General features: G+C 65.3%; 3 protein-coding genes and 2 long non-coding RNA genes across 12 annotated transcripts in view; 3 read left to right on the plus strand and 2 right to left on the minus strand.

Annotated features, from left to right (window-relative positions):
* Positions 1 to 226: 226 nt before the first annotated feature.
* LOC119563894 lies at positions 227 to 4557 on the minus strand. Its single transcript, XR_005222664.2, has 2 exons — positions 4116 to 4557; positions 227 to 982 (listed from the first exon to the last, which is right to left on the minus strand). It is a non-coding gene; the product is annotated as an uncharacterized LOC119563894 (long non-coding RNA).
* Positions 4550 to 11360, plus strand: LOC119563893 (hypermethylated in cancer 1 protein). Of its 2 annotated transcripts, none has more exons than XM_037880651.2 (2): positions 4550 to 4860; positions 7242 to 11360. In XM_037880651.2, the coding sequence occupies exons 1-2, from the start codon at positions 4809 to 4811 to the stop codon at positions 9161 to 9163; spliced, it is 1974 nt and encodes a 657-aa protein (XP_037736579.1). In that variant the 5' UTR covers positions 4550 to 4808; the 3' UTR covers positions 9164 to 11360. The 2 variants fall into 2 exon arrangements, with proteins under 2 accessions (XP_037736579.1, XP_037736580.1); XM_037880652.2 differs by lacking the exon at positions 4550 to 4860 and adding an exon at positions 6666 to 6724.
* Positions 11361 to 12434: 1074 nt separating this feature from the next.
* Positions 12435 to 20593, plus strand: LOC102933780 (hypermethylated in cancer 1 protein). Of its 2 annotated transcripts, none has more exons than XM_037880653.2 (2): positions 12435 to 13261; positions 15649 to 20593. In XM_037880653.2, exons 1-2 carry the CDS (start codon positions 13210 to 13212, stop codon positions 17562 to 17564), a joined length of 1968 nt encoding a protein of 655 aa, XP_037736581.1. In that variant the 5' UTR covers positions 12435 to 13209; the 3' UTR covers positions 17565 to 20593. The 2 variants fall into 2 exon arrangements, with proteins under 2 accessions (XP_037736581.1, XP_037736582.1); XM_037880654.2 differs by lacking the exon at positions 12435 to 13261 and adding an exon at positions 15073 to 15131.
* A 755-nt stretch (positions 20594 to 21348) lies between these two features.
* Positions 21349 to 24575, plus strand: LOC122463173. Of its 2 annotated transcripts, none has more exons than XR_006286272.1 (3): positions 21349 to 23504; positions 23685 to 23790; positions 24507 to 24575. It is a non-coding gene; the product is annotated as an uncharacterized LOC122463173 (long non-coding RNA). The 2 variants fall into 2 exon arrangements; XR_006286273.1 differs by lacking the exon at positions 24507 to 24575 and adding an exon at positions 23970 to 24027.
* A 560-nt stretch (positions 24576 to 25135) lies between these two features.
* SMG6 (SMG6 nonsense mediated mRNA decay factor) overlaps positions 25136 to 27682 on the minus strand; it is a 160108-nt gene continuing 157561 nt past the window's right edge. For all 5 annotated transcript variants that reach the window (XM_037880647.2, XM_043530952.1, XM_037880648.2 and 2 more), the window contains one exon: positions 25136 to 25677. In XM_037880647.2, coding sequence (XP_037736575.1) covers positions 25547 to 25677 — 131 coding nt within the window. In that variant the 3' untranslated portion in view covers positions 25136 to 25546. The remainder of the gene's footprint in view (positions 25678 to 27682) is intronic.

The following is a 27682-nucleotide window of genomic DNA, read 5'->3' on the forward strand; positions in this document are numbered from 1 at the left end:
TTCAGTAAGTCTTGAAACACTGGGGAAGTTCAGGAAGAAGGAAGAAAGCTCCTGTTGTGTCAATATTTAACAGGGGAAATGAGATGACCCAGCTTATACAGGTCTGTCCGTCTGACATTGATCCCAGTCAAGGTAATGGAATGGCTCTGATGGGATTGAGGAATTAAGGAGGTTAATGTAATTAAGGCCATTCAACACAGGCGTACAGAAAACAGATACTGTCAACCTAACTTGACATATGTATTTTTAAATGAGATTACAAATTTGGTTGATAAAGATAACAGTATTGATGTAATATACGTAGACTTCCATACCACATTTGACTTGGTACCACACATCATTTTGGTTACAAAACTAGAAAGATATCAAATTACCATGGCACACATTACATGGATTAAAAACTGACTGACTGATAGGTCTCAAAACGTAACTGTAAAAGGGAATCATCATTGTTCAGGTCAGTTTCTACTGGGATATCACAGGAATTGGTTCTAGGATTTACACTAATTAACATTTTTATCAATGACCTGGAAGAAAACAAAATAGTCACTGATCAAGTTTGCAGATGACACAAAAATTGGGAGCATGGTAAGTAATGAAGAGGACAAAGTGATCTGGATCATTTGGTAAGCTGGCTGCAAGCAAACAATGCAGATTTTAACATGGGTAAATGTACACACCTGGGAACAAAGAACGGAGGCTGTACTTACAGGATGGGGGACTCTAGCCTGGGACCCAGGGACTCCGAAGAAGACCTGAAGGTCATAGTGTCTTGTCTTGGGGTTCTTTTGCTTTTGTTGATGCTCCAGTGTCCTGACTGTAAACACAAGGCCTATCTGGGCCCAAAGATGTTGCTTGTTCTCACTCTTGATTGAGTTAAATGAGGCCCATCCCATGGTGGGTGATGCTTCGTCCCCAACACTTCTGGCCGGCTGCAATATTCTACCTTTTACATCTCTCCTAAAGGACACCATGGAATTCTCTAAAAGAAAAGGAGTACTTGTGACACCTTAGAGACTAACCAATTTATTTGAGCATAAGCTTTCGTGAGCTACAGCTCGCTGCATCCGAGGAAGTGAGCTGTAGCTCACGAAAGCTTATGCTCAAATAAATTGGTTAGTCTCTAAGGTGCCACAAGTACTCCTTTTCTTTTTGCGAATACAGACTAACACGGCTGTTACTCTGAAACCTTTTGCTCGGGAAGCTGGACAAAGGCTGGAGGAGGAGCCAGGGGGAGGCTGCGTCAGTGGGCTGGAGGGGGTTTTGAGTTGGGAGTGGACTGGGGAAATGGAGGGAACCCCAAGGCTGGGGTCTAAGCTCCCTGCCCCACAGAAGGACCTGTCTGAGGAGTCCTGATTGTACCCACAAGCTCTGTTTGGGACTGTGTTCCTGTCGTCCAATAAACCTTTTGTTTTACTGGCTGGCTGAGAGTCACGGTGAATTGCAGGGTGCAGGGCCCTGACTCCCCGACACTCCATGACAGCCACATACACAGTCCCCCGCCTCCGCCCCGGCAATGGCTGCTTTTCTTGCTCGGCTCCTCTCTTCCAGACCTTTGACATGTGAATTAATTAAACCAGCTTAGTCCCCCTGCCATTTAGTGAGCCAAATGCAAAGGTGAAGTGTAAAGACCTGAGTGTCACATGCTGCTACATGGGCATTTGTCTAAGCGGATGGGAGATGTTTTCACTCCCGTGCACAGGGGCCAGAGGAAAGTGTAAGTGACCCTCTCTGGACTCTCCTCCACTCACTCTGCCCTGGGCCCCTAAACTCTAAGTCCCAGTCTGCTCTTGGAATGGGCTCCGAATAGAGGGAGTCTCCACGGCCACTTGTCACTGCAACGTGGCCATTCACTGTGGGCCTGTCTATGCCACAAGCACACCTGGCTCGTGACACCCTTGGCCAGCCCCCTGCAAACAGCACTGAGCTGGGCTGCGCTGCAGCTTGTTTATTTCACAACAGGGTGATGTGTCAGCCACACAGTGTGTCACACCGACCAGCCCACCCAGCTGGGCCTGCGGGTGCATGCTGGGAAAATCTGGGCGGTTGCCCCACGGTACCTGAGGGGGAGGGGGAAGGAGTGCCTGAGGCCATGCGGTCATTGTTACCCACAGTGCCGTGTGCGCTGCAGGCCCAGCACCCGCTGAGCTGGTCACCGCTGGGGGCCACCCGCCAGCCTGGGGGAAACCAGTCGTTGGCATGGTTACTATCGCTATCCCTGCTGTGTGTGGTCCCCAGCCAGGTCACTGCCATGTGGGACATGGGGCCAGAGGGGGCGCGCGACGGACCCCTGGGGCTTGCTCCCTGCCAGCCTAGGTCTGCGCCGAGAACTTCTGCATCTGTCCCCTTGCAGCTGACCCCGTCCCCTTCTGACAGTCTGCGGGGACTCGCAGCGGGACGCGGATCCAGCGGGCCCCGCCAGAGGTGGGAACATTTTCCCAAGGGAAGGATTTTCCATCGAGACAAAGACATTAAAAAAAGAAAAAGAAAAAGAAAAAGAAAAAGAAAAAGAAAAAGAAAAAGAAAAAGAAAAAGAAAAAGAAAAAGAAAAAGAAAAAGAAAAAGAAAAAGAAAAAGAAAAAGTCAGTCCTCTGGGGAGCAGGATCCAGGGGACTGGGGGGAGCTGCACGGGGGGCAGCTGGATCAGCAGCAGCTGGATCACGAGGTTCGGGGGAGCTGGGTTGGGGGAACCTGGACTGGGGATTTTCCCGCAGAGCCAAACCTCGGCCCGCGCGGTCTTTGCCCGCCGTTCCCGTGCTTGGTCCCACCACTGGGGATGCTTTTCCTTCCTTCATTTGCCGTATTTGGGTGTCGCATTTCAAGATCGATTGGCCAATGTAAGTCACATGGTAACCCCCCCAAAAAACAACAACTTTCATTTTCAATACTCCCCCCCCCCCCAGCCGTAACACACTAACCAGTGCCCGATGCGCCCGGCGCGGCGGCTGCTGTGAAATCCCCGGACAGCTATTGGGGACCCCCAGCTCCGCTGTGCCCGCTCCGCGCCCGGGGCCGGGGGAAGTGTCTGCACGAGTAACAAGTGCCAGGGAAGGCTGCAGGCGGGCCCCGGGGAGCCCAGCTTGTGCCAGGCGCGCCCCGTCCGCCCGTCGGGCGCTCCTGCTTCCCACGGGCCGGGGGCTTCCCTTGCCCAGGCTCGGAGATGAGGCTCCACCAGCCCGGAGGGGCCGCGTGCCTGGCCTGGAGCCGCCGAGCACAAGGGCTGAAGGCTGAGCGCGACAGTTCCGGGGCTCCCGCCGGCTTTTCTCGCTCGGTCCTGCTCACGCGGGGCCGGCAGGGCCTGGGCCGGGCTCTTCGTGAGGGCTCCAGACCCGCGGCGGCAGCTCCGCGCCCAGGGTCTGGCTGTCGGTGTCCAGCCCTACACCAGCGGCCTTCCCCGTCCCCGAGGGCCCCGGCTTCCCTCGTCCCGCCCGCAGGGTCCCTGCCCTGCCCCGCCTGAGCCAGAGCGGCTCGGATTCATTCCGCGCCCCAGGCTCCGTTCGCGCTGCAGGGGCACCCGGGCCCCGCCAGACCCGCCCCACAGCTCGCCAGCCGAGACCCTCCTGCACCCCGCGAACCACAGAACTTCCTCGCCCCAGAGGGGAAGCCGCCCCCGCAACACCCCGGTCCGGGCTGGGAGCTGCCACGGAGCCCACCTGTGCTGACAGCGACCCCTGTCCTCCCACTCACCTTCCCCCGGTGCCAGGGGCGCGCACCTGCGCGGGGAGGCTGCCTGGCAGCGCGGACGCCGCAGGGGCTGCAAGCGAGCCAGAGAGCGCGGGAGCGGGGCGAGGGACGCTAGATGGCAGCAGGAGCAGGCGCTGCCGCCAACCCGGGCCCCCGCCGAGAGGCGAGCGAGCGCCCGGCGGGGAACCGCTACACCTGGGCTAAGAGATGAGCCCAAGGCAGGTGCTGGTGCAGGGCCCCGTCTGCTGGGCTGGGCTGGGGCTGCTGAGCCGGGAAAGCAGCCGCCCCCGCCCCCCGCGGGACTCGCCCCCCAGCGCCCTTCGGGCCCATCCCCTGGGGGGTAGCGCAGAGTTTCTCCGCAGCTGGAAGTGCCCCGCGGCGGGAGCAGGAAATCGGGGGGAACCCGCCGCTCCCGGCCCCGATAGACTCACCCAGGCGTCCGGGACGGGAGCCGGGCTCCGGGGCTCGCTGGCGCGCTCTCCCTCTGCGGCAGTCGGAGCTGGAGGCGAAGGGGCCGCCGGGGAGCCGTGCGCGGACCTGGAGCTGATACTTTCACCTTCCCAACGGGCCCCTCCCAGCCCAGCGCCCTGGGGCCGCCCCCACTCGCCGGCGGACGAAGCGGTTAAATTCCCCGCGCCGGGCAGACGCTTACGAAGCCGGATCCGGGCAGGCCGGTCCCGGAGACAAGCGGGGCTTTTCCTTCCCGCCGCAGGCAGGGGTCCCCGGGCCAGCTCCGTGGGGAGCCGTCCAGGGCCCCGCTCCTCCCCCTGCTGCCGGGGCCCGCTCGCCCGGCCCGGCCCGGCCCGGCCCAGCCCCGCCCGGGGAGCCGAGGGGAGGAGGCAGTCAGCTGCTGTCCCTTTAACAGGCGCTGGCGCGGAGCGGAGTTCAGGCCGGGGTCAGGGGGAGTTCGCAGCCCGGGCTTTACCTTTGCGCCGAGCCGTGCGCCGGCGGCACATGCTGCGCCCCGGAGCGGCCGCCGGGCCTGGCACGCAGGGCGCAGCGACCGCCGAGGGAGGCAGCGCCTTGGCAGCAGAGTCCGTGGAGCTGGCATGGGCCGGAGGCGCCGGCTGGCGGCGGGGAGCGCACGGCGGGGACCCAGGGGCTGAGGCTGCTGCTCCGGGGATATGAGAGTCCGCAGAGACCTCGGCTGGCTGGCGGAAGCGACGGAGCCCCCAGGTACGGCGGGACAGGACAGGACGGGGCGGGAGGGCGCCTGTGCCAGGGGCTTCTGCCCGCGCCCCTGGGAGCAGGGCGGGCCCCCAACGCCGGGCGGCCGCACACCTGGCCGGGGCGCCCCCCAGCCATCCTCTAATACCGCACAGAACCGGGGAAGGGGCGGCGCGGGGGCACGGCTGGGTCCCTCCTGGGACGCGAACGCGGAAAGCCGGGCAGGCGGCGCCCTGGGGGGTTGAGCCGCCGCCCGAGGCAGCGGGCGCTTTGCAGGGAACGGCGAGCGCAGCCCTGGGGCCGGGGCCGCTCGCGGGGCGCCAGGCTCAGAGACCAGAGGAGGAAGGGTCGGTCCCTGCTGGAGGGGGTGGCAGAACGGCCGGAACTCGGGTGCGGGGGGCGCTCCCACCTCCCCGGCTTGAAGTGGCTCCATCATACCCAGGGTTAGCGTTTGGTTCCCTGGCTCTCAGCACCCGCGCTAGACACGCTGTTCCAGCGCCCTGCAGGGGCCGCAGCCGGATCCCGGGATGGGAGAGGAGGGCCAGGACCCGGGGAGCCAGCGCTAGGCCCCCTGCGTGTCTCTGCCCCCAGAGCCGGCAGGGGCTCCCAGGGGTCCTCGACCCAGGTGGGCGCCAGGCCCTGCCCTCGGTGCTCGCGGCTCCCCGACAATCCCATGGACGGGAGTCCCGCTGGCGACTCCAGCTCGCGACCAGCAGAAGGGAAGGGACCGATCCCCGCGGGCAGAGTGCGGGTCCCGCCGGGGCTGAGTCGGGCCGGGGCTCCCTGCTGGCGGGGACTCGCCCCGAGGCAGGTCTCTCCCGTCCAGCCCCTTTTCCTCCCCCCCAGGCCCCGCTTCCACCCCAGACACAGAGGTGCTGGAACTAGGGCTGCTGGGGGCGGTTTCCATCCTGTTCGGGGTATAAGGGCTCTCAGCTCCCGTTCAACGTTGTTCCAGCGCCTCTGCCCAAAGATGCTGTAAAATGGCGAAGTTTGGCTGTCCCGGCGGGTCTCGGCTCCAGCCCGGCCCTTCCCCGCCCTCGGGCTCGCACTGCCCGAGTCCAGTTGGCCCTGGCGCACCCACAGCTCCGCCGCCTCGCTCTCCCCGCCACAGCAACTGCGCCAGCCGGGGCCCAGCTCGCTGCGGACCGGGCCCGGCCCGGCCCAGCCCAGCCCAGCCCGGGTGTAGGGCTCCGGCCATCCCGCTCCCAGGCCAGCAGCGCCTTCCTCTGGCTCTCCGGGGTGCCCCCCGCGCAGCGCGGCCTGTCCCGGCCTGGGCCCGGGGAAAGGGGCCTCGCTCCGCTGGGGGCCGCCTGTTCTCCCCAGCAAGCCAGCCCGAGCTGGGGCGCTTCGGGGAAGCCCGACCCGGCTCCTTCGCTGGGTTTTGGGCCTCCTGGTGCCAAAATCGCCGCTGGCGGCTGGAATTGGGGCGCGCCAGGGAGGCGGGAGAAAGCGGGGCAGGAAGGCGAGGGGCTCCTGCCCCCCCCAAGCACCCCTGGCCCGCGGGGTTGGGGTCAGAACCAGAGCGGGTCTTCCCCCGGGCTGCGGGCGGGCAGGCGGGCGCTGGGAAGGGGCCGCTCCAGGTCAGCGGGTGCGTGTAAGGCAGGAAGGGGGCAGAGGGGGCCCGGCCGGGGAGCGGCAGGTGGCCTGGCCCCTCCGCCCCCCGCTCAGGTGGGGCTGGGGCTCGCAGGCGGCGCTGGCAGCGGCGGGAGTGATGTCACCTTCCCCCAGCGCCTGCAGGGGCTTCCCCCCTCCCCCGCCCGGCCGCGCAGAGAAGCCCCGATATAAGGGGTGGCACAAGGCAGCGCAGCAGCCAGTGCGCAGACGAGGCGGCGCAGCCCCGGCTCCCCGGCAGGACTGGCCCTCTCCTCCCCAGGTAGCGGCTGGGCCCTGGCCGCTCAGCAGCCCAGGGCTGGGGCTTCCCCTTCCCGCTGCGGCCGGGGGCGCGGCGCCCTCGCCCCGTCGAAGTGGCGCAGCCCCGGGCGCGCAAGTGCCCCGGCCGCAGCCCAAAGCCGAGACCCCCCAGCGCAGCAGCCGGCGGGAGCCCGCCAAGGGCGCGTCGGGGCCGGGCGCTAGCAGGGGCGGCCGGCGGGGGTCCTGGCGCCGGGAGCTGGGCCCTGTGCGCACGGGGCGCGTGGGGCCCGCGCTCCCCGCTGCCCAGCTCGGGGCTCCCCGGGGGGCTGCGAAGCGGGCGCTGCGCGCCGGGGTGGGGGCGGCAGGTCGGACGGCGGCGCCCCGCTCCCTCCCCGGCAGCGCCCGCCGCAGCATTCCTCAGCCCTTGCGCAGCGGGCAGCGGGGCGGGGATGTTTTGCCTCCATTAGGCCGCGGCTGCGCCGGGCCGGGCCGGGCCGGGCCGGGCCGGCCGCCAGCCCCTCACCGTGTGTCTCTTGCAGGTGGCCGGGGCAGCCCCGCGCTGGAGGCCATGGAGGTGCCGAGCCACTCGAGGCAGCTGCTCCTGCAGCTCAACACGCAGCGGGCCAAGGGCTTCCTGTGCGACGTGATCATCGTGGTGCAGAACGCGCTGTTCCGCGCGCACAAGAACATCCTGGCGGCCAGCAGCGTCTACCTGAAGTCGCTGGTGGTGCACGACAACCTGCTCAACCTGGACCACGAGATGGTGAGCCCGGGCGTCTTCCGCCTGGTGCTGGACTTCATCTACACGGGCCGGCTGGGCGAGTGCGAGCCGGGCGAGCCGGGCCTGGGGGCCGTGCTGGCGGCCGCCAGCTACCTGCAGGTGCCGGCCCTGGTGGCTCTGTGCAAGAAGAAGCTGAAGCGGTCGGGCAAGTACTGCCAGCTGCGAGGCAGCTACAGCCCCTACAGCAAGGTGGCCAGGGGGCTGCGGGCCGCCCCGGTCATCCAGGCCTGCTACGCGGGTGCCGCCCGGCCTGTGGACCTGCAGCCTGGCGAGCCCCTCAACCCGCTCAGCACCCAGTGTGGGGAGCTCTATGCCTCCACCGCCCAGGGCACCGCCCTGCACCAGCCGGGCCTGTGCCCACCCGAGAGGCACTGCTCTCCGCCCTGCGGCCTGGACCTCTCCAAAAAGAGCCCCACCAGCCCTTCCTCCCAGCTGCTGCCCACAGACAGACTCCACCCGGGGGACAGCAGGGAGCCCTTGCTGGCCCCCGGGCACGACAGCCCACCGGGCAGCGCTTCTCTGCTGGCCAGCCACGGCTCCGCCTACAAAGACCCCCCCCAGGTGGGCGAAGGCGTGATCCACCCCGCGGAGCGCTTCCGTGGCAGCCCGCCCTGTGTCGAGCCCCCGGCCCGGGCCGAGGGCCACGACTTCCTGTACCGCTGGATGAAGCACGAGCGAATGGGCAGCTACCTGGAGGAGTGTGAGGCGGAGAAGGAGCCTGAGCGGGAGGAGAAGGCCGAGTCGCCCCTGCAGTCCCGCTACCCCAGCATCGAGAGCAACGAGCTGGAGAACGACAACAGCACCAGCGAGGACACGGGCAGCAGCGAGGGCCCGTCTCCCGGGGGCACCCTGGGCCCCTACTGCAACCACCTGGCCTACGAGCCCGAGAGCCTGGGGGACAACCTGTACGTCTGCATCCCCTGCGGCAAGGGCTTCCCCAGCTCGGAGCAGCTCAACGCCCATGTGGAGGCCCACACCGAGGAGGAGCTGTACCACAAGGCGGCCTCGGAGCAGGCCGGCCCCTTCCTGGACAAGGCCGGCCAGAGCCTGGGCGACATCCTCCGGCCCTACCGCTGCTCCTCCTGCGACAAGGCCTACAAGGACCCGGCCACGCTGCGGCAGCACGAGAAGACGCACTGGCTCACGCGGCCCTACCCCTGCACCATCTGCGGCAAGAAGTTCACGCAGCGCGGCACCATGACCCGGCACATGCGCAGCCACCTGGGCCTCAAGCCCTTCGCCTGCGACGCCTGCGGCATGCGCTTCACCCGGCAGTACCGGCTCACCGAGCACATGCGCATCCACTCGGGCGAGAAGCCCTACGAGTGCCAGGTCTGCGGCGGCAAGTTCGCCCAGCAGCGCAACCTCATCAGCCACATGAAGATGCACGCGGCCGGGCCCGACGGCAAGTCCAAGCTGGACTTCCCCGAGAGCGTCTTCGCCATGGCGCGGCTCACGGCCGACCAGCTGGGCCTCAAGCAGGAGAAGGCGGCGGAGCTGCTCTCGCACACCTCGCACTTCCTCAGTGACCCCAAGGGCCTGGAGAGCCTGTACCCGCTGGCCCGATTCACGGCCGAGCACCTGGGGCTGAGCCAGGAGAAGGCTGCCGAGATGCTGGGTCCAGCCTCACACCTGCACAGCGAAGGTGGCCGGAGCATAGAGTGCTATTCACCCACCTAACAGAGCATCCCTGGCACCCCGGGGCTGCCCACTCCTGCCACAGCCAAAAAGGCCGCATGGCCACTGGGTCTCCCAGTGCCCACGGCCCCCTCCCCAGATGGACTCTCAGTAGCATTTGGGGAGTGGGAACTTTTCTCCCTGCAAATGTGCAGTGGCCGAATTCTTCCTCCAGCCCCCATCCAATGGGGAAAGGCCAGAACAGGGGGTGGGGTGAGCCCCTGGCATACGGCATCGGGCAGCAGCTCTCTCCAGCTGCTCAGTCTCAACCTGGTGTATTGGGAGCAGCCGAAGGGTTTGATCTTCCAAGGCCTCTGCAGGCATCTCTACGCTCTGGCCCTGCAAACCCTGCCCAGAGCCTGGGCCTGGCACGTGCCTCTTGCTGCAGAGCCCTGGTGGCTGGGCAGCTCCTCTCCCAGCTCTGACTGCAGCGGGGCCTGGCTGGGGGATGGGGCGGGAGAATGACCCACTCGTTACCTCCCCCGCCCACCTCTGAGCCCTCCTAGCCCAAAGCTCCTGCTGCTGGGCCTGGCTCCCAAAGACCCTCCTGGGCCCCAACTAGCTGAGCAGAAACCAAAGCAACCACCTGAGGAGGAGGAGACCCAGCCCCTGCACCCTCGCTGTACTCAGGGATGTCCCAATGTCCTGCCTGACCCTGGCCAGGCCCAGCTGCCTCAGAGGAGAATTCCTGCCCTGGGCGATTCCAGAGTTTCCCCCACCCTTCCCCGGGCACATGGATCTGGGGCCCGGCTGTCCATAGACTGAGCCCCTGGGATGCATCCCTCCCCACCCCCCAAGTCTCTACTCTCTGGGATCACAGGTGGGAACCATGATGCTGGGGATGTGAATGCTGCTGTTTCTCTGGGGGTCTCTGCTGGGAGGTGGGCTGGAAGCATGAGGCCATGGGAGTAGTTTGTTAAAACCCTGCTTGGGCTTTCCCAGGGGTGGGCTCCCCTCCTCCCTTACTAGGCTGCAGGGGGACAGCTGCCCCCTCCCAGGGCTGGTGCCCAGAGCATGCAGGCAGGGGAGTGACGCCAGGCTGTCAGTGTGGGGCAAGGGGCCAGGCTGCTCTCCCCTCGCTGTGCTCCTTGTACCAAAGGGCTGTGTCCCTGGGAAGACGCTCCAACCCATCCCCCAGCAGCTCTGGTGGGAGGCCCCCTCTCCTCTGCTCCCTGGAGGCTCAGTCCTGGGCCAGGAGCTTGTGACAAAGACAAAATGGCTCCTCTCCTGCCTTGCTGGGCACCCCTGGGCAGCAGGGCTCCGCCATGCCCAGGCCAGGGTGGGGCTGAGAGCTTTATGCTGAAGCCCGTGGTGGGCAGTGCAGGGGCCAATGACACTGGGCGGGGGGGGGGGGGAGCGGTTAGGTCTCTGCCCTGCTGGCCAATGGAGACAGGTGTTGCAGGGCTGCATGCCGGCGCCTCCCCCCGGCCCCCATGATAGCACCCTGAGCTTGACCCTCGGGCCGGGCCGGGCCGGCTGCACTGAGGAGGCAGATCCTCCCCGCACTCCTGGGTTAATGGCGCACAAGATCCAGGTGCTGCCAAGCCCGGAGCCCTGCCTGGGGCCTTCCTTGCTCTGTCCAGGCAGAGCCACCGAAGCCGTAGGGGCTGGGGAGAGCCCTGCCGTGAGTGACCCAGGGCTGGGTCCCATCCCACCCCCGTCTGGCCTGCAGGATAATGTGAAGCTCTTTTCCCTGCCTTTGTCTTTTCTCCTTTGCACACGAGGCCGAGGGGGCTGCCCCACGGTGACTGCTCCTGGCCTCCAACCAACTGTGCCTTTAGCCTGACCGGCTGCTCCTCCAAGGGGGCTTGGGTGCAAATGCTCCCAGTGCCAAATGTCCGTGCCCCTGGCTCAGGGGCCTCTGGCTGGCAGTGACTCAGGGCACCGACCCTGCCTCCCCTTTCCAGCTGCGCAGGACCTTGGGCACCAAACGGGCTCCCCAGGCAAATACGGGCTTGGCTAGGGCCAGGAATCCCAGGCCAGAGCCCGACACGGGCTGCCCTAAACCCTTGCAGCCATCAGGGACAACGCTGCAGAAGCTGCGACCAAAACGCAGGGGGAGGGGGCGTATCCAGTGCGTGGATCCAAGTCTCCCTGCCCCCTCCCAGTTTGTATATTCTTCTGATTTGTACACGGGCATTTTGTCCCGTCCTTTTCTATACTCAAAACCAAATGAGCAATAAAGTGACATTAAACCTGAGGTCCCGGCTCCTTCTTTTGGTCTGGATGGGCCCAGCCTCTGCCCTGGGGCCTGGCAAACTCCGCTCCTTAGGGTCAGACATGGGAGTGGGCAGTCAGGTGCTGGCCCAGCTTGGGGAGGGCAGAGGATGATGAGGGATGTGGCTCCAAAGCCCAGCTCTGGGGCCAGTGGCTGCTTTAAGGTGTGTGGCCTGGGGGAGAGGCTGTAATGCAGTTTTCCGCGACTCCAGGCACATCCTGGGGCACCAGTGAGGGTCCCTTGGGGCAGAGGTGCTGCTGGAAAGGGCAGCCCTGGGAGGCAAAGCCAGGGCTGTGGTGGGTGTTTCTGCTGCAGTCCAGCACTGGGTCTGGGGACGATAGGCTCCCCCCATGGGGAAAACCAGTACTGGGAGGGGTGACAGACTGCCCCAGCAGGGAGAACAAGGTGGATGAGGGGTGGATAATGGACAATTCACTGCTGTGGTGCACGCAGAAATTCTGGACTGGCCACAGGGTGACGGGGCAGATGCTCTGCCCGGGGCTGGGCAGGAGGGCAGGCTGGCTGGGCACCATGGGCCCTTGCTGATCTCTTTGAAGTCAATGGCAAAACTCCTTCTGGGTCTCTAGGGAGCCTTCTGCCCTGGTTGGGAAAGGGAGGCCCCTTCCATTCTGCCCCCAAACTCGGCAGCCTTTCCCAGGGCTGGAGCTGCTGCCGGGCCCAGCTCGGGCTGCAGGCCCATGAGTCCCGATTCCCACCCCAGCTGGGAACAGAACAGACAGAGGCAGCCCAGAGAAGCATTTGGTAGGAAAAACCTATTAAGAAAACATCTTAACAAAGCAACACAACTCATGGCCATCACCCCTGAGGCCTGGCCAGGCCCCGTGGGCACCAGGTGAAGCAAAGGACAAGAGAGTCACATGGGAGTCAAAGGGCAGGGATGGAGCAAAGCCAGCACCCGGCCACGGGGAGCAGCCAGCAGCCCTGGGGGAAGCGGGACCCCCAGATCTCAGACCAAAGGGGGAGCCCCGCCCCCGTCCCTCGGCGGGACTCGCCCCCCCCGCGCCCTTCGGGCCCATCCCCTGGGGGGTATCGCAGAGTTTCTCCGCAGCTGGAAGTGCCCCGCGGCGGGAGCAGGAAATCGGGGGGAACCCGCCGCTCCCGGCCCCGATAGACTCACCCAGGCGTCCGGGACGGGAGCCGGGCTCCGGGGCTCGCTGGCGCGCTCTCCCTCTGCGGCAGTCGGAGCTGGAGGCGAAGGGGCCGCCGGGGAGCCGTGCGCGGACCTGGAGCTGATACTTTCACCTTCCCAACGGGCCCCTCCCAGCCCAGCGCCCTGGGGCCGCCCCCACCCGCCGGCGGACGAAGCGGTTAAATTCCCCGCGCCGGGCAGACGCTTACGAAGCCGGATCCGGGCAGGCCGGTCCCGGAGACAAGCGGGGCTTTTCCTTCCCGCCGCAGGCAGGGGTCCCCGGGCCAGCTCCGTGGGGAGCCGTCCAGGGCCCCGCTCCTCCCCCTGCTGCCGGGGCCCGCTCGCCCGGCCCGGCCCGGCCCGGCCCAGCCCCGCCCGGGGAGCCGAGGGGAGGAGGCAGTCAGCTGCTGTCCCTTTAACAGGCGCTGGCGCGGAGCGGAGTTCAGGCCGGGGTCAGGGGGAGTTCGCAGCCCGGGCTTTACCTTTGCGCCGAGCCGTGCGCCGGCGGCACATGCTGCGCCCCGGAGCGGCCGCCGGGCCTGGCACGCAGGGCGCAGCGACCGCCGAGGGAGGCAGCGCCTTGGCAGCAGAGTCCGTGGAGCTGGCATGGGCCGGAGGCGCCGGCTGGCGGCGGGGAGCGCACGGCGGGGACCCAGGGGCTGAGGCTGCTGCTCCGGGGATATGAGAGTCCGCAGAGACCTCGGCTGGCTGGCGGAAGCGACGGAGCCCCCAGGTACGGCGGGACAGGACAGGACGGGGCGGGAGGGCGCCTGTGCCAGGGGCTTCTGCCCGCGCCCCTGGGAGCAGGGCGGGCCCCCAGTGCCGGGCGGCCGCACACCTGGCCGGGGCGCCCCCCAGCCATCCTCTAATACCGCACAGAACCGGGGAAGGGGCGGCGCGGGGGCACGGCTGGGTCCCTCCTGGGACGCGAACGCGGAAAGCCGGGCAGGCGGCGCCCTGGGGGGTTGAGCCGCCGCCCGAGGCAGCGGGCGCTTTGCAGGGAACGGCGAGCGCAGCCCTGGGGCCGGGGCCGCTCGCGGGGCGCCAGGCTCAGAGACCAGAGGAGGAAGGGTCGGTCCCTGCTGGAGGGGGTGGCAGAACGGCCGGAACTCGGGTGCGGGGGGCGCTCCCACCTCCCCGGCTTGAAGTGGCTCCATCATACCCAGGGTTAGCGTTTGGTTCCCTGGCTCTCAGCACCCGCGCTAGACACGCTGTTCCAGCGCCCTGCAGGGGCCGCAGCCGGATCCCGGGATGGGAGAGGAGGGCCAGGACCCGGGGAGCCAGCGCTAGGCCCCCTGCGTGTCTCTGCCCCCAGAGCCGGCAGGGGCTCCCAGGGGTCCTCGACCCAGGTGGGCGCCAGGCCCTGCCCTCGGTGCTCGCGGCTCCCCGACAATCCCATGGACGGGAGTCCCGCTGGCGACTCCAGCTCGCGACCAGCAGAAGGGAAGGGACCGATCCCCGCGGGCAGAGTGCGGGTCCCGCCGGGGCTGAGTCGGGCCGGGGCTCCCTGCTGGCGGGGACTCGCCCCGAGGCAGGTCTCTCCCGTCCAGCCCCTTTTCCTCCCCCCCAGGCCCCGCTTCCACCCCAGACACAGAGGTGCTGGAACTAGGGCTGCTGGGGGCGGTTTCCATCCTGTTCGGGGTATAAGGGCTCTCAGCTCCCGTTCAACGTTGTTCCAGCGCCTCTGCCCAAAGATGCTGTAAAATGGCGAAGTTTGGCTGTCCCGGCGGGTCTCGGCTCCAGCCCGGCCCTTCCCCGCCCTCGGGCTCGCACTGCCCGAGTCCAGTTGGCCCTGGCGCACCCACAGCTCCGCCGCCTCGCTCTCCCCGCCACAGCAACTGCGCCAGCCGGGGCCCAGCTCGCTGCGGACCGGGCCCGGCCCGGCCCAGCCCAGCCCAGCCCAGCCCGGGTGTAGGGCTCCGGCCATCCCGCTCCCAGGCCAGCAGCGCCTTCCTCTGGCTCTCCGGGGTGCCCCCCGCGCAGCGCGGCCTGTCCCGGCCTGGGCCCGGGGAAAGGGGCCTCGCTCCGCTGGGGGCCGCCTGTTCTCCCCAGCAAGCCAGCCCGAGCTGGGGCGCTTCGGGGAAGCCCGACCCGGCTCCTTCGCTGGGTTTTGGGCCTCCTGGTGCCAAAATCGCCGCTGGCGGCTGGAATTGGGGCGCGCCAGGGAGGCGGGAGAAAGCGGGGCAGGAAGGCGAGGGGCTCCTGCCCCCCCCCAAGCACCCCTGGCCCGCGGGGTTGGGGTCAGAACCAGAGCGGGTCTTCCCCCGGGCTGCGGGCGGGCAGGCGGGCGCTGGGAAGGGGCCGCTCCAGGTCAGCGGGTGCGTGTAAGGCAGGAAGGGGGCAGAGGGGGCCCGGCCGGGGAGCGGCAGGTGGCCTGGCCCCTCCGCCCCCCGCTCAGGTGGGGCTGGGGCTCGCAGGCGGCGCTGGCAGCGGCGGGAGTGATGTCACCTTCCCCCAGCGCCTGCAGGGGCTTCCCCCCTCCCCCGCCCGGCCGCGCAGAGAAGCCCCGATATAAGGGGTGGCACAAGGCAGCGCAGCAGCCAGTGCGCAGACGAGGCGGCGCAGCCCCGGCTCCCCGGCAGGACTGGCCCTCTCCTCCCCAGGTAGCGGCTGGGCCCTGGCCGCTCAGCAGCCCAGGGCTGGGGCTTCCCCTTCCCGCTGCGGCCGGGGGCGCGGCGCCCTCGCCCCGTCGAAGTGGCGCAGCCCCGGGCGCGCAAGTGCCCCGGCCGCAGCCCAAAGCCGAGACCCCCCAGCGCAGCAGCCGGCGGGAGCCCGCCAAGGGCGCGTCGGGGCCGGGCGCTAGCAGGGGCGGCCGGCGGGGGTCCTGGCGCCGGGAGCTGGGCCCTGGGCGCACGGGGCGCGTGGGGCCCGCGCTCCCCGCTGCCCAGCTCGGGGCTCCCCGGGGGGCTGCGAAGCGGGCGCTGCGCGCCGGGGTGGGGGCGGCAGGTCGGACGGCGGCGCCCCGCTCCCTCCCCGGCAGCGCCCGCCGCAGCATTCCTCAGCCCTTGCGCAGCGGGCAGCGGGGCGGGGATGTTTTGCCTCCATTAGGCCGCGGCTGCGCCGGGCCGGGCCGGGCCGGGCCGGGCCGGCCGCCAGCCCCTCACCGTGTGTCTCTTGCAGGTGGCCGGGGCAGCCCCGCGCTGGAGGCCATGGAGGTGCCGAGCCACTCGAGGCAGCTGCTCCTGCAGCTCAACACGCAGCGGGCCAAGGGCTTCCTGTGCGACGTGATCATCGTGGTGCAGAACGCGCTGTTCCGCGCGCACAAGAACATCCTGGCGGCCAGCAGCGTCTACCTGAAGTCGCTGGTGGTGCACGACAACCTGCTCAACCTGGACCACGAGATGGTGAGCCCGGGCGTCTTCCGCCTGGTGCTGGACTTCATCTACACGGGCCGGCTGGGCGAGTGCGAGCCGGGCGAGCCGGGCCTGGGGGCCGTGCTGGCGGCCGCCAGCTACCTGCAGGTGCCGGCCCTGGTGGCTCTGTGCAAGAAGAAGCTGAAGCGGTCGGGCAAGTACTGCCAGCTGCGAGGCAGCTACAGCCCCTACAGCAAGGTGGCCAGGGGGCTGCGGGCCGCCCCGGTCATCCAGGCCTGCTACGCGGGTGCCGCCCGGCCTGTGGACCTGCAGCCTGGCGAGCCCCTCAACCCGCTCAGCACCCAGTGTGGGGAGCTCTATGCCTCCACCGCCCAGGGCACCGCCCTGCACCAGCCGGGCCTGTGCCCACCCGAGAGGCACTGCTCTCCGCCCTGCGGCCTGGACCTCTCCAAAAAGAGCCCCACCAGCCCTTCTTCCCAGCTGCTGCCCACAGACAGACTCCACCCGGGGGACAGCAGGGAGCCCTTGCTGGCCCCCGGGCACGACAGCCCACCGGGCAGCGCTTCTCTGCTGGCCAGCCACGGCTCCGCCTACAAAGACCCCCCCCAGGTGGGCGAAGGCGTGATCCACCCCGCGGAGCGCTTCCGTGGCAGCCCGCCCTGTGTCGAGCCCCCAGCCCGGGCCGAGGGCCACGACTTCCTGTACCGCTGGATGAAGCACGAGCGAATGGGCAGCTACCTGGAGGAGTGTGAGGCGGAGAAGGAGCCTGAGCGGGAGGAGAAGGCCGAGTCGCCCCTGCAGTCCCGCTACCCCAGCATCGAGAGCAACGAGCTGGAGAACGACAACAGCACCAGCGAGGACACGGGCAGCAGCGAGGGCCCGTCTCCCGGGGGCACCCTGGGCCCCTACTGCAACCACCTGGCCTACGAGCCCGAGAGCCTGGGGGACAACCTGTACGTCTGCATCCCCTGCGGCAAGGGCTTCCCCAGCTCGGAGCAGCTCAACGCCCACGTGGAGGCCCACACCGAGGAGGAGCTGTACCACAAGGCGGCCTCGGAGCAGGCCGGCCCCTTCCTGGACAAGGCCGGCCAGAGCCTGGGCGACATCCTCCGGCCCTACCGCTGCTCCTCCTGCGACAAGGCCTACAAGGACCCGGCCACGCTGCGGCAGCACGAGAAGACGCACTGGCTCACGCGGCCCTACCCCTGCACCATCTGCGGCAAGAAGTTCACGCAGCGCGGCACCATGACCCGGCACATGCGCAGCCACCTGGGCCTCAAGCCCTTCGCCTGCGACGCCTGCGGCATGCGCTTCACCCGGCAGTACCGGCTCACCGAGCACATGCGCATCCACTCGGGCGAGAAGCCCTACGAGTGCCAGGTCTGCGGCGGCAAGTTCGCCCAGCAGCGCAACCTCATCAGCCACATGAAGATGCACGCGGCCGGGCCCGACGGCAAGTCCAAGCTGGACTTCCCCGAGAGCGTCTTCGCCATGGCGCGGCTCACGGCCGACCAGCTGGGCCTCAAGCAGGAGAAGGCGGCGGAGCTGCTCTCGCACACCTCGCACTTCCTCAGTGACCCCAAGGGCCTGGAGAGCCTGTACCCGCTGGCCCGATTCACGGCCGAGCACCTGGGGCTGAGCCAGGAGAAGGCGGCCGAGATGCTGGGTCCAGGCCCCCTGCTGCACAGCGACCGGACCATAGAGCGCTATTCGCCCACCTAATGGGGCGGCCCAAGACCCACGGCAGCTAGAGCCAAAGAGGCCATGTGGCCACAGAGTCTCCCAGAGCCCGTGGTTCCCTCCCCAGATGGACTCTCTGTAGCATTTAGGGAGTGGGAACTTTTCCCTGAAAATGTGCAGTGATGGAGATCTTCTGCCTCGCCCCACCTCATGGGGACAGACCAGAGCCACCAAAGAGCGGGGGGAGGCCAAGCCTCGCACAGAGGGTCCCCCAGGAGTTGTGCTGTTGTGACCCTGGGGGGAATATGCTGCAGGGTTGGGGCTGTGTTTACAGCTGGGCGATGGCTTGGTGCGAAGTGGGGTGACGGGGTGGGGCTGTGATCAACCCTACTTACTGGCCCACAACATCCATCCCTACCTGCATCCTGTGGTAGCCGCTCCCTGGAGGGCTGCCAGGAGCAGTGCCCAGATACGACGCAGCCGGTACCGCACCCCTGCCTTACCTGGACAGCCACCAAGTGCCCAGCAGCGGCTGGTGCCTCCCTGCACAAGGACTTTTCCATTAAGGAAAATGTGAACCTGCCTCCTACCTCAGGAGCCAGTCGCTCCCCCCGCTGGGGCGGGGCCATGGCTGTCCCCCCACACCCTCCTTGCTGCAGACGGGCCCAGTACGAGCACAATAACCCAGCTCTGTGCCCACTGCATAAATCTTCCTGGCCTGCGCCTGCCCCCAGTCCTAGGGTGCCTCTGCTCAGGCCCCCTTGGAGCCCAGCTTCCCAGTGGGGCCAGGCCCGGAGGAGTCAGGGGTTCTGTGAGGGACACAGACATTTGCTGCAGCTCTGCTTTGTGCCTCAGTGAACAGTGGCTTCCGCAGCTGCCTTCAGCTGGGACCCACTGGCTTTGCTCACCAGCCTGAACTCTGGCTCGAGATGCAAAGGCACATGTGCCCCTCAATCGTCCAGGGCTGGTCCACTGGGCAGGGTCTGTGCCTGCTGCAGGGAAGGGAGCCTGTCTGGGGGCGGGGTTCAGGAACGGATCTTACCCAGAGTGGCCTTGTCCCAGCAGCTGGGCGCTGCCCTCCTTGGGGAGCAGTGGCATTTCAGCAGGAGTCGCCCGTGAGCGCAGCTATGTCCAGCGGCCGGATCCCTGCTGGGTGGAAGGGGAGCAGCCGAAGGGTTTGATCTTCCAAGGCCTCCGCAGGCATCTCTACGCTCTGGCCCTGCAAACCCTGCCCAGAGCCTGGGCTTGGCACGTGCCTCTTGCTGCAGAGCCCTGGTGGCTGGGGCAGCTCCTCTCCCAGCTCTGACTGCAGCGGGGCCTGGCTGGGGGATGGGGCGGGAGAATGACCCACTCGTTACCTCCCCCACCCACCTCTGAGCCCTCCTAGCCCAAAGCTCCTGCTGCTGGGCCTGGCTCCCAAAGACCCTCCTGGGCCCCAACTAGCTGAGCAGAAACCAAAGCAACCACCTGAGGAGGAGGAGACCCAGCCCCTGCACCCTCGCTGTACTCAGGGATGTCCCAGTGTCCTGCCTGACCCTGGCCAGGCCCAGCTGCCTCAGAGGAGAATTCCTGCCCTGGGCGATTCCAGAGTTTCCCCCACCCTTCCCCGGGCACATGGATCTGGGGCCCGGCTGTCCATAGACTGAGCCCCTGGGGTGCATCCCTCCCCACCCCCCAAGTCTCTACTCTCTGGGATCACAGGTGGGAACCATGATGCTGGGGATGTGAATGCTGCTGTTTCTCTGGGGGTCTCTGCTGGGAGGTGGGCTGGAAGCATGAGGCCATGGGAGTAGTTTGTTAAAACCCTGCTTGGGCTTTCCCAGGGGTGGGCTCCCCTCCTCCCTTACTAGGCTGCAGGGGGACAGCTGCCCCCTCCCAGGGCTGGTGCCCAGAGCATGCAGGCAGGGGAGTGACGCCAGGCTGTCAGTGTGGGGCAAGGGGCCAGGCTGCTCTCCCCTCGCTGTGCTCCTTGTACCAAAGGGCTGTGTCCCTGGGAAGACGCTCCAACCCATCCCCCAGCAGCTCTGGTGGGAGGCCCCCTCTCCTCTGCTCCCTGGAGGCTCAGTCCTGGGCCAGGAGCTTGTGACAAAGAAAAAATGGCTCCTCTCCTGCCTTGCTGGGCACCCCTGGGCAGCAGGGCTCCGCCATGCCCAGGCCAGGGTGGGGCTGAGAGCTTTATGCTGAAGCCCGTGGTGGGCAGTGCAGGGGCCAATGACCCGGGGGGGGGGGGGGAGCGGTTAGGTCTCTGCCCTGCTGGCCAATGGAGACAGGTGTTGCAGGGCTGCATGCCGGCGCCTCCCCCCGGCCCCCATGATAGCACCCTGAGCTTGACCCTCGGGCCGGGCCGGCTGCACTGAGGAGGCAGATCCTCCCCGCACTCCTGGGTTAATGGCGCACAAGATCCAGGTGCTGCCAAGCCCGGAGCCCTGCCTGGGGCCTTCCTTGCTCTGTCCAGGCAGAGCCACCGAAGCCGTAGGGGCGGGGAGAGCCCTGCCGTGAGTGACCCAGGGCTGGGTCCCATCCCACCCCCGTCTGGCCTGCAGGATAATGTGAAGCTCTTTTCCCTGCCTTTGTCTTTTCTCCTTTGCACACGAGGCCGAGGGGGCTGCCCCACGGTGACTGCTCCTGGCCTCCAACCAACTGTGCCTTTAGCCTGACCGGCTGCACCTCCAAGGGGGCTTGGGTGCAAATGCTCCCAGTGCCAAATGTCCGTGCCCCTGGCTCAGGGGCCTCTGGCTGGCAGTGACTCAGGGCACCGACCCTGCCTCCCCTTTCCAGCTGCGCAGGACCTTGGGCACCAAACGGGCTCCCCAGGCAAATACGGGCTTGGCTAGGGCCAGGAATCCCAGGCCAGAGCCCGACATGGGCTGCCCTAAACCCTTGCAGCCATCAGGGACAACGCTGCAGAAGCTGCGACCAAAACGCAGGGGGAGGGGGCGTATCCAGTGCGTGGATCCAAGTCTCCCTGCCCTCTCCCGGTTTGTATATTCTTCTGATTTGTACACGGGCATTTTGTCCCGTCCTTTTCTATACTCAAAACCAAATGAGCAATAAAGTGACATTAAACCTGAGGTCCCGGCTCCTTCTTTTGGTCTGGATGGGCCCAGCCTCTGCCCTGGGGCCTGGCAAACTCCGCTCCTTAGGGTCAGACATGGGAGTGGGCAGTCAGGTGCTGGCCCAGCTTGGGGAGGGCAGAGGATGATGAGGGATGTGGCTCCAAAGCCCAGCTCTGGGGCCAGTGGCTGCTTTAAGGTGTGTGGCCTGGGGGAGAGGCTGTAATGCAGTTTTCCCCGACTCCAGGCACATCCTGGGGCACCAGTGAGGGTCCCTTGGGGCAGAGGTGCTGCTGGAAAGGGCAGCCCTGGGAGGCAAAGCCAGGGCTGTGGTGGGTGTTTCTGCTGCAGTCCAGCACTGGGTCTGGGGACGATAGGCTCCCCCCATGGGGAAAACCAGTACTGGGAGGGGTGACAGACTGCCCCAGCAGGGAGAACAAGGTGGATGAGGGGGGATAATGGACAATTCACCGCTGTGGTGCACGCAGAAATTCTGGACTGGCCGCAGGGTGACGGGGCAGACGCTCTGCCCGGGGCTGGGCAGGAGGGCAGGCTGGCTGGGCACCATGGGCCCTTGCTGATCTCTTTGAAGTCAATGGCAAAACTCCTTCTGGGTCTCTAGGGAGCCTTCTGCCCTGGTTGGGAAAGGGAGGCCCCTTCCATTCCGCCCCCGAACTCGGCAGCCTTTCCCAGGGCTGGAGCTGCTGCCGGGCCCAGCTCGGGCTGCAGGCCCATGAGTCCCGATTCCCACCCCAGCTGGGAACAGAACAGACAGAGGCAGCCCAGAGAAGCATTTGGTAGGAAAAACTTATTAAGAAAACATCTTAACAAAGCAACACAACTCATGGCCATCACCCCTGAAGCCTGGCCAGGCCCCGTGGGCACCAGGTGAAGCAAAGGACAAGAGAGTCACATGGGAGCCAAAGGGCAGGGATGGAGCAAAGCCAGCACCCGGCCACGGGGAGCAGCCAGCAGCCCTGGGGGAAGCAGGAGCTCCCTCCAAACTGTCATTAGCGTGTCCTTGCATCAGGCTGCTCGTTCACATGCCCACGGTGGATCATGCTGCCAGCACTCAGCCCAGTCATGTCCCAGTTCCTGCAGTCAGGGGACACATCTCGGAGAAGCAGCAGTGGGCGCCAGCAGTGTCCATGGGAGATGGTGGGGGCAAGTCCTTCCATCAATGGGGTGCCAGGGGAGGGCACGGCGTGTCCGGGCTGGAGCTGACTGTCCCTTTCACTGGAAAGCTTTCCCGGGCTGTCGGCTGGCCAGCTCTCTCCTGACGCTGGCTCAGCAGGGGCCGTTCAATTGCAGAGTTCAGCAGGTCGTCAGAACAAACGTTTCCAATACAGCCCAGTTTGGGGAAAAGCAAATGGGCAAACGTCGCTTAGAGCGAAGCCCAGCCCGCCCAGCGCCTTGCACAGATCACACCAGCAGCATCCGCAGGCAGCTCCTTGGTTGGGGACGGTGAGTCCTAAGGTCCTGGGCTGGGTGTCCAGAAGCAGACGGCAGTGGCTCCAGCTGAGTTCCTTTAGCGCCATGCGCTGGCCTGGAGACCTCCCCGGCAGCTGGAGCGGGGACAGTATAGGCCTTACTGCTCTGCGTGCCACAGACCTGCTCCGCAGCCCCACCTCGGTCCACGGGCTCGTCACCCAGCCCAGGTGCCTCCTTCCGTCGCCTAGCCACCCGCGGAGAGAGCTGTGACAGGAAGTCAGGGTCTGTAGTGAGACTGTGAGGCCCTTTGCAAAGCACCTGGCTAGCACTGGTTGGTGAGCACGCAGGACTCAGGCTGCCCCAGCATCTGTAATCTGCACAGCAGGGCCTGGGGGCTCAGCCCTGAGCCCCATCCCTGTCCCATACCAAGGTCCCAGGTGAGGCAGCGCCTGGGGAAAGGGTGGATGAGCTGCTGGTGGCGAGAGAAGCCCCCCCCCCGCCCATCTGCCAGTGAAGCAGCTGCCTCCCTCTCTCCTGAGAGAGCACTGTCCCCCTCCCCCCAGGCTGAGCAGCCAGGAGCAGCCTCACTGGCAAAAACCAACAGCTGGCTTCGGTCCTGCTGCCTCCCTCTCCAGCCTCCATCCACTCCTCCCACAGGGCCCTTCGCACCCTGGGCTCCTGCAGAGATGCTGGCCCTGCGTGGGGAAGGCCTGGGAGTACAGCTAAGTCCCTAGAGAGGGCAACATTGCACCTTCCTTAAGGTGCTGGGTACCTGCCTGGCCACAGAGCTCCCTGGGCTGTTCTGCAGAGGCCTGGCCTAGCTGCGGGAGCTTGGAGGTGACTACAGCTCCCTCAGCCTCTGCTCCCTGTGCTGCCCCACTAGGGCTCGGACTAGGAGGGCTGGCTCCATGGAGGAGACAGAGCTCAGCCACGGATGCGTGGGCCTCTCTGGTCTGCACTTGCCCAGCAGCACCAGAAATCGGCACCAATGCCAGGTACTGTGGGACCCTTTCCACTCTGGAGAGGATGCTGTCTGACAAGGCTCAATGAGGCAGATGACAGGGCAATGGGGTCAGCTCAAGGGCTCCCCTCCAGGCTGAAGGGGCAATTAGGCGGCGCAAAGCTGCTCAAGCAGCTACCATGGGCAGTTCAGTGTCAGGGTCTTGTCAACTGTTGCCCAGCTCAGCTGCTTCTGCCCTCTGGCCACAGGAATAATTCACCTTCTCCTGGGTCCCTCTGGCCCCATATGACAGCCCCTGGGAAAGTGAGCACCCGAGAGCTCCCTCAGGACCCCAAAGCATGGCCTGTCGTGATCTCAGGGTGACTCAATGGAGAGTTTTATTGTAATGTCAAAGCCTTAAGAGCAGGTCACAAGCATGACAAGAGGCAGGGAGTGTGTGGGGAAGGATCTAAGGGTATGTACCTGGTATGGGGGAGCAGAGCAGGGGGCTCAGGAGGTATATGAGGCAGAGGGTGTCTGGGGCAGGGGGCTCAGGAGGTATATGGGGCAGGAGGCAGAGCAGGGGGCTCAGGAGGTGTGTGGGGCAGGGGGCAGAGCAGGGGGCTCAGGAGGTATATGGGGCAGAGGGTGTGTGGGGCAGGGGGCAGAGCAGGGGGCTCAGGAGGTATATGGGGCAGAGGGTGTGTGGGGCAGGGGGCAGAGCAGGGGGCTCAGGAGGTATATGGGGCAGAGGGTGTGTGGGGCAGGAGGCAGAGCAAGGGGCTCAGGAGGTATATGGGGCAGAGGGTGTGTGGGGCAGGGGGCAGAGCAGGGGGCTCAGGAGGTATATGGGGCAGAGGGCAGAGCAGGGGGCTCAGGAGGTGTGTGGGGCAGGGGGCAGAGCAGGGGGCTCAGGAGGTATATGGGGCAGAGGGTGTGTGGGGCAGGAGGCAGAGCAAGGGGCTCAGGAGGTATATGGGGCAGAGGGTGTGTGGGGCAGGGGCAGAGCAGGGGGCTCAGGAGGTATATGGGGCAGAGGGTGTGTGGGGCAGGGGGCAGAGCAGGGGGCTCAGGAGGTATATGAGGCAGAGGGTGTCTGGGGCAGGGGGCTCAGGAGGTATATGGGGCAGAGGGCAGAGCAGGGGGCTCAGGAGGTGTGTGGGGCAGGGGGCAGAGCAGGGGGCTCAGGAGTATATGGGGCAGAGGGTGTGTGGGGCAGGGGGCAGAGCAGGGGGCTCAGGAGTATATGGGGCAGAGGGTGTGTGGGGCAGGGGGCAGAGCAGGGGGCTCAGGAGGTATATGGGGCAGAGGGTGTGTGGGGCAGGAGGCAGAGCAAGGGGCTCAGGAGGTATATGGGGCAGAGGGTGTGTGGGGCAGGGGGCAGAGCAGGGGGCTCAGGAGGTATATGGGGCAGAGGGTGTGTGGGGCAGGAGGCAGAGCAGGGGGCTCAGGAGGTATATGGGGCAGAGGGTGTGTGGGGCAGGGGGCAGAGCAGGGGGCTCAGGAGGTATATGGGGCAGAGGGTGTGTGGGGCAGGGGGCAGAGCAGGGGGCTCAGGAGGTATATGGGGCAGAGGGTGTGTGGGGCAGAGGGCAGAGCAGGGGGCTCAGGAGTATATGGGGCAGAGGGTGTGTGGGGCAGAGGGCAGAGCAGGGGGCTCAGGAGTATATGGGGCAGAGGGACAGAAGCAAGCATGGACCAATGCTGCCTGGGTATTTAATGCTTTTCCTTCGCGTGAAAGTAGCACTGGAACCTGAGCAATAGGCCACCCCAAAGCTTGAGGTGATGTTCTCAGAGCAGAACGGGCTGCTCCCGCTGGAGAGGGGACCAGAGCATCTTCAGAAGGGGAAAAGGAGCCAATATACATTACATCCAGCCAGGCTCCGCTGTTGGGAAGTGACGGGGCTGATGTGCTGGCCCAGCTGCAGCAGTGCTCAAATCAGGGGCACTAACACAAGCTGCCACAGAAGTGGACAGATGAAGGAATCGAGACAGGCGGAGAGGAACAGCCAAAGTGTGAGTGAAATGGCCAGAGAGAGCAGGACAGACCCTGACCTCCACATTCACAGTGTCTCAGGGGGCGCAGCCAGGGCTCCAGCAGGAACACAAGCCCCTCTGGAAACTGCTAGCAGGAATTGCCACAATGCCAGGTCCCTCTCCTTTTCCGTAGCCAGTTAACAGACAGGAGGTTCCCATTCCCCAGGCTCTCTGGCCCGCTCAGAGCACAAGTCCAAGGAGAACACTGACCTCCAACGGGAGCTCTCTCCAATCAAGGACGCTGACGAGCAAGAGGCTGAGACTGGCAATGGGGCTAGCCCAAAGTTTCCCCCAGGGACCAGTGCCCTCCTGCTCTGCCGCCCCACTCTTCCCAAAGACCATGGCAACCCGCAGAGTCCTAGCCTCCGCACGACCCATCCACAGCAGTGACCTTCCCTTTGCAGCACGGCCATTCGCGGGTGGGTTTGAAGATGTGGAGTTTATTGTTCACTGATGGGTCGGGAGGCAGTGGTGGTGGTGCAGGGCTGCCTCAAAAGCCATTCTCCCACCAGCAACACGCTGCGTCACTCACGCGGGGACATCTCCTCCTCAGTCACACCTGCTCAGCCCTCCTGGGCCCACTTCAGGAAGGTGGGAATGTCTCGCACGGGCACGTTCCGGGTCAGCGCCTTGACACGCAGGTTCCGATCATCAGTGAGAAGCACCACCTCTCTGAGCAGACGGATTGGATCATCTGAAACAATCAGCAGAGAGGACGTGTGCTTAGGGGTAGCTCCTGTCTGGAAGGGGGAGATAACCAGGCCCTGCCAGCCACCTGAACTCTGTTGTCAGCAGATGTGGGCCGTGTAGCCACCCGGCTCTGCTCTACCTAATGCTGCCCTCAGCACCTCCCACAGCTGCCCCAGCCTGCTCTTTGCTTCTTCCCGCTCGGGCTGCTTCTCCCACTCAACTTGGTTCCTTCCTTCATGCTGCCCCTATGCCTGGCCCAACCTCCCCTTCCTCAAGCCCTGCCAGCTGCAGACACATGCTCTGCCCTGGGCACAGTCCCAGTGGTGCTCTTTGGTATTTGGGGAGGATATTCTACCTGGGGTATGAAGCATTATGTACTGAAGGCAAACAGCAAGGTGTCCCCATGCCTTGCAGGTGCCCTGGACAGGGCATGACCCTTCCTGACACCTGTGGGGTGTGGTTCAGCTGTCCAGCTCATGAGCAGATCATTTCTGATGGAGCCTCATGACTTCTGCATACTGACCCCTGAAGCCAATCAGAGACAGCCCTAGGGCAAGGCACAGAAGGCATGCTGGTCCCTATCCCAGATTAGATCTGACCCCTGTATGTATCCCCAGCATGTACATCCATCCCACACGCACCCTGGAGAGGGCCCTGCTCTGCCCCAGGCTGGGGTTGTGTGTAAAGCAGAAAGCACAGAGCAGGCAGGAATACGGCCTTTGATGTATGTTCCAGCAGGACGCTGGTGGTCGTTGTAAGGTCTTTAAAACCAAACCTTATTCTGAGAGCCATTTTGCCTTTGAAGGGCCACAAGCATTAGGGCTTTGCTGGGCTAGACAGAAAGAGCTGAGCCCTGAGAAATAACTGAAATGGTCTCGCCCACCAGACAGATGAACTGCCCTGCACACATCATGCTGGACTGGGGCTGTGGGAGCTCTGCTTACATGACCGTGGAGCAGGGGAAGTGAACAGGGTGCATGTGAGCAGCTGGATCCTGTGACCAGAGCACTGCTCCTATGAGCACCGGAAACACAGTACCTCCAGACCAGGGCTTGGAGGGGAAAAAAGAGTCCATGAAAGCCCACCATGGGCCCAGGATCTGCTGCACTGGGAGGGGCAGGCCCAAGGGAGGGTGTCTAGGGACCTGCTGTGTTGTAAGAGGTGGGCCCATGGGAGGGTTCCTGGGACCTGATGAGTTGGTGAGGGGGCAGACTCATAGGAGGGTGTCCTGGGACCTGATGCATTCGGGGGTGTGGGGCAAGAGGCTCATAGGAGCGTGTCCTGGGACCTGACGCGTTGGGGGAGGGAGGGCCCCAGGGATCCGTTGGCAGCAGGATCAGGAGGTTTTGTACGGACACTGAGAAATGTGTAACAATAAACATCCTCTGTTCTGAGCCTGGTGACGTGGCTCCTTGTTACAAACCAGAGGCTGTCAGCTTGTCAGGCCCCATCCACCATAATCCACATGATTTTAAAATTCAGCATCACTTATGCATAAACATTTGGTGACGGTTTCTCTGTGAATCTGACAAGTTAAGCTGCTAAGAATTTGCACTGACAAATGTGCGTTGATTTCTTGGGCAGCTGCTGATGTAATTCCCATCCCAGCAGCCCCTGCAAGCAGCTCCGGGATTGTCTGATTTTAAAACTTGGTGCCAGACGCCAAGTGGGCAAACGGAGGGGAGGGCACGCTGTGCCAAGGGAAGAGCCCCACCTGACTAGGGCGGGGACAGCCCTGGGATACGCACCAGGTGCCACTTCCTAGGGAATAGCTACCCTAGCAATGCGGCGGTAGCGCTGGTGTGTAGACACTAACCCCGGAGATGGAAGAGGTTCTTCCATCACTGCAGTCACTCCACCTCTCTGATAGGCGGTAGCTAGGCTGATAGAAGAATTCTTCTGTCAGCCCAGTGCTGTGTACATGGGGCTTAGGTCAGCTTAATTATATTGCATAGGGAGTGAAATTTTCCCCAGCCCTTAGCAATGTAGTTAAGCCAACCTACCGTAGT

Source organism: Chelonia mydas, chromosome 17 (assembly GCF_015237465.2).
Source record: "Chelonia mydas isolate rCheMyd1 chromosome 17, rCheMyd1.pri.v2, whole genome shotgun sequence".
In the NCBI taxonomy this organism is placed as follows: domain Eukaryota; kingdom Metazoa; phylum Chordata; order Testudines; family Cheloniidae; genus Chelonia; species Chelonia mydas.

Coding starts and splice junctions, on each gene's coding strand:
- LOC119563893 (XM_037880651.2), top strand. CDS start 4,809: ATGAGAGTCCGCAGAGACCTCGGCTGGCTGGCGGAAGCGACGGAGCCC. Junction 4,861..7,241: donor GGAAGCGACGGAGCCCCCAG/GTACGGCGGGAC, acceptor TGTCTCTTGCAG/GTGGCCGGGGCAGCCCCGCG.
- LOC102933780 (XM_037880653.2), top strand. CDS start 13,210: ATGAGAGTCCGCAGAGACCTCGGCTGGCTGGCGGAAGCGACGGAGCCC. Junction 13,262..15,648: donor GGAAGCGACGGAGCCCCCAG/GTACGGCGGGAC, acceptor TGTCTCTTGCAG/GTGGCCGGGGCAGCCCCGCG.